Source organism: Dipodomys ordii, unplaced genomic scaffold (genome assembly GCF_000151885.1).
Source record: "Dipodomys ordii isolate 6190 unplaced genomic scaffold, Dord_2.0 Scaffold6, whole genome shotgun sequence".
NCBI classification, from domain to species: Eukaryota; Metazoa; Chordata; class Mammalia; order Rodentia; family Heteromyidae; genus Dipodomys; species Dipodomys ordii.
This window is the reverse complement of record NW_012267222.1, coordinates 13,454,610-13,459,128: the sequence shown is the minus strand read 5'-3', so window position 1 is coordinate 13,459,128 and position 4,519 is coordinate 13,454,610. Positions and strand designations below refer to the sequence as shown.

Genomic DNA, 4,519 nt, shown 5'->3' with positions numbered 1-4,519 from the left:
TCGATGAAAAAGCAAGATGAAGACAAAGATAAGAGGGATAAAGAGGAAAAAGAGAGCAGCAGAGAAAAAAGGGAGAGGTCTCGAAGCCCAAGAAGGTATAATACAGTTGACACATACCTAATATTCTATAGGTACTTTAGGGCTTAAGGAATTCTCTGGTAGAAACGTCTAGTAGTGTGATTGAGGGAATTTCTTCATTGTACAGTTTTCATGGTCGATCTGTATCTTGACTTGGGCTAAAAAAATCCTGTATGTTGTGGAACTTGGTAGCATATGCTTATAATCCCAGCTACCTGGGAAATTGAAGGAGAAGGAGTTCAAAGCCATCTTACGCAACATGGCAAGACTACATCTCAAAAAAAAATTTTTTTAAGTTTTGTTTGAGGCTGATCATTTGATACAATGGTCATCTAAAATCTGGTAAGTTCGTCCAGCTCTTAAATTCCTAAATGTAAGTCTAGACTTACTGTTTCAGTTTAAATATAACATTTAGTTATTTTTTATTGTATTCTGACTCATTCTTTCTCTTTCCATTTCTTTTTTATTAGAAATCTGTACAGTAGCCACTCATTTAACTTACCTTGTTCCCTGTTCTGCTTTTCTTAGATGGTTGTACTGAACCCAAACTTCAGATCATTTATTTGTTTTCTTCCTTCCAATGAGACTAATGTTAGGTTCACATTTTTAAATCCACGACTCAGCTTCTACTGTACTCGTGGTTAAAGGTGAGAAATCCATTAGGTTTTTCATTTTTAGGGTTTTTGTTTCATAAGTCAGCTGGAATTAGTAAAGGGAGGCGGAATTATTTTCTTTGTCCTTTTTAGTTTTTTATACACTGTATTTGATACTAAACCCTACTTTTGGAAGCAGTACTTTTGAAGAGTTCAGCATGAGCCATCATAGTGACAGTGATGTAACTGTTGCTACTCTAAGTCTGCTGTTTTTCCTTCACTGTGAAGAAAATAGTTCAAGTTCAGCATATTGTGATTTAAAAGGAAACAAGGAGGGCTGGGAAGGTGGCTCAGTGGTACAGCGCTTGCCTTGCATGCTCAAGGCCCTGGGTTCGATTCCTCAGCACCACATAAGCAAAAAGAAAAAAGCTGGAAGTGGCGCTGTGGCTTAAGTGGTAGCACGCTAGCCTTGAGCTGAAGAGCTGAGGGACAGTGCCCAGGCCCAGAGTTCAGGCCCCACGACCGGACCCCCAAAAAAAAATAAATAAAAGGAAACAAGGAGGGCTTTTCCTCTTCCAAAGCTATCTAATGCCATTCCGGCATTTCTCTTCTGAAGAACATTGTATGTTATTTTTCTGACATTCTTGGGCTCTGCCTGAACAACCGATGTGAGCTGTCTGTATCTAAACACAGTATTTTGTTAGGGTTGATTTAAAGAATATCACTTTACTTCTAAACATCATCTTTTTTCTCTGAGAAGTTGGTCTTTGAATGAAGTTGGTCTGGGAATGATTAAGAACCTAAGGATAGAATCCCAAGTCAGTGTTTTCCTCCCTTCTTTTAATTGACACATTTGAACAAGTTTTCTGTCATTTGTTGCCCTTCTGATTTTCTCTTGGCCCTTTCCTTATCAAGAAGATGAGATAGAATATTTTGTTTACATGTGGAATTTCTCAGATACAACAGTGGGCAACTTAAAGATTATGATAAATCTTCACTTCTCCTTTTGGCCCTCTCCTTCAGTCCACATTGAAAAACCTGAAAAAATTGCTTTCATCCTAGACGCAAATCCAGATCTCCTTCCCCTAGAAGACGATCTTCCCCTGTCAGGAGAGAGAGAAAGCGCAGTCATTCTCGATCTCCCCGTCACAGAACCAAGAGCCGGAGTCCTTCCCCTGCTCCAGAAAAGAAGGAGAAAAGTCCAGAGCTTCCAGAACCTTCAGTGAAAATAAAAGAACCTTCAGTACAAGAGGCCACATCTACTAGGCAAGCACATAAAAAATTAATTTCTAAATAATTAGAATTTTTAGATTTGACTGTTAGCTGTACTGGCCAGTGGGAGGCTCTAGGTTCAGCCCCCATTACAACAAAACCATAACTAATAAGACAGTGCTTGCAAATACAACATCTGAGTTACAATTACTTGTTTCTTTTGTCTTGTTGAAATTGTATAGGAGAGTAAAAGAAAAGAGCTCCAAAGGTGACCATTGTCATAATGTTTCAAAATAGCTTGATTTAGCTTACATATACCCCCCAAAATACTGTAAAGAACTTTGTTTATCATTGTTTGGGTTTTTTTTGTTGTTGTTTCTTTGCTTGTTTCTGTGTTTTTCTTTGATGTGCTAGGGATCAAACCTAGGGCCTTGCCCTTATCGTAGGCAGGTAGTACTCTACCACTGAACTATATCCCAGCCAACTTTGTGTTTTTTTTAAAAGTGTGTGTGGATGGACTAAGAATGTGGCTTAGTGGTAGAGTGCTTGCCTAGCATGCATGAAGCCCTGGGTTGGATTCCTCAGTACCACATAAACAGAAAAGGCCGGAAGTGGCACTGTGACTCAAGTGGTAGAGTGCTAGCCTTGAGCAAAAGCAACTCTGGGATAGTGCCCAGGACTAGCAAAAAAAAAAAAGAGAGAGAAGTGTATGTGATTAAGTATTATTGCTAGTTGTGTAGGTTCTACTGATACATATATGTCTTTTGAGACCAGAGATAGTTTTTGTGGATTTTGGAAATGAAAAATTTGAGACATACATTTTCACATCATTTTGAATAAAAGAGAAGGGAAAAAAATAAGCTTTTTTTTGACAGTGACATCCTGAAAGCTCCCAAGCCTGAACCTATACCAGAGCCTAAAGAACCGACTCCAGAAAAGAATTCCAAAAAAGAAAAGGAAAAGGAAAAGACCCGACAAAGATCTCGGTCACGTTCCAAGTCAAGATCCCGTACACGTTCTCGCTCACCGTCTCATACTCGACCAAGACGGCGCCATAGATCCCGATCAAGGTGGGTTGTGGCCTTAAGATCAATATAGGTTTTGATTGTATTACTGTTTTCCATTATTACATAATTTCAAATTTGTGGGAAATCTTTAATACAAATATTACTGGGATATACATAGAGAACTTAAGAAAACTGCACCATATAAAATCTCTACATGAACTGGGTGCTGGTAGCTCGCACCCTATAATCCTAGCTACTCAGAAGGCTGAGATCTTATTAACCTGTTGAAGCCATCCAGGGGCAGGAAAGTCCATGAGACCCTTATGTTCATTTAAGTACCAAAAATCAAGAAGTGGAGTTGTGCATCAAGAGGTGTAGAGCACTACTAAGTGCCTTGGTACAAAAGCTCAGCTAGTCCCAGGCTCTGAGTTCAAGCCCCAGGACAGGCACCAAAAAAATTTACTTTTTTTCTATGTAAGTGGAAGATTCTGACTCTTAACATTCATTTTTCCAAATATGGCCGGTGGGGGAAATATCTCTGTCGAGTAATTGTAAGCTCCTTACTTAGAGTCCAATTTTGTTTTGGCAGATCGTACTCACCTAGAAGGCGGCCCAGTCCAAGGAGACGGCCTTCTCCTCGAAGAAGAACCCCACCAAGACGAATGCCGCCTCCACCAAGGCACAGGAGGAGCAGGTCTCCTGGGAGACGGTGAGACCTGTTTGTTTTGCTTCAAATTTGTTTAAAAGTGTCAGGTATTTGACACAACTTTGGATAATTTTTGGGGGGGGAGGGCGGGGGGCAGTCCTGGGGCTTGAACTCCTTAGGGCCTGAGCACTCTCCCTGAGCTGCTTTTGCTCAAGGCTTCTGGCCTTTTCTGTGTATGTGGTACTGAGGAATCCAACCCAGGGTTTTATGCATGCTAGGCAAGCACTCTACGATTAAGCCACATTCCCAGCCCCTGGAATAATCTTTATTTGGAGATAATTTTAGGCTAATTTTTAGTATTTTGGAAAATATTTTACAAATCATAGAAAATATCTTTGAGCTGGGCTCTAGTGGCTCCCGCCTATAATCAATCCTAGCTTCTCCTGCCAGCTACCACCAGAAGTGGCATTGTGGCTCAAGTAGTAGAGCATTGGTCTTGAGCTAAATAGCTGAGGGACAGTGCCCAGGCCCAGAATTCAAGCCCCATAACCAAAATATAAATAAAGTGAGAAAGAAAGAAAATATCTTCTGATTAATTGGGGATAAGAGTTTCATGGACTTTTCAAAACCTGGGTTGGTTTCACACTGTGATCCTCAGATCTCAGCCTCTTGAGTAGCTAGGATTATAGGCATGAGTCACCAGTTAATGGCCCATTTGGTTTTCAGCTTATCACTGGCTTCTGAAAAGTAGCCAGCTATAAGATTGGTAAGCTAGTTTTGCTGGTTGGTTGGTTGGTTGTATTTTGTTGTTGTTTTTTTCCATTGTGGGGCTTCAACTCTGGGTCTGGGCACTGTCCCGCAGCTCTTTTTTTTTGAGTGGGGGGGGAGTCCGGTTGTGGGGCCTGAACTCTGGGCCTGGGCACTGTCCCTCAGCTCTTCAGCTCAAGGCTAGCACTCTACCACTTGAGCCACAGCGCCACTTC

At 41.0% G+C, this 4,519-nt stretch overlaps 1 protein-coding gene across 1 annotated transcript in view; it reads left to right on the top strand.

Moving 5' to 3' along the window:
* The window catches only part of Srrm1 (serine/arginine repetitive matrix 1), a 34,801-nt gene that overhangs the window by 10,362 nt on the left and 19,920 nt on the right, over positions 1-4,519 (top strand). The window contains exons 5-8 of the mRNA XM_013032395.1: positions 1-95; positions 1,734-1,937; positions 2,759-2,953; positions 3,480-3,599. The exon at positions 1-95 is cut by the window's left edge and continues 1 nt beyond it. Of these exons, the coding sequence (XP_012887849.1) occupies positions 1-95; positions 1,734-1,937; positions 2,759-2,953; positions 3,480-3,599 (614 nt within the window). The remainder of the gene's footprint in view (positions 96-1,733; positions 1,938-2,758; positions 2,954-3,479; positions 3,600-4,519) is intronic.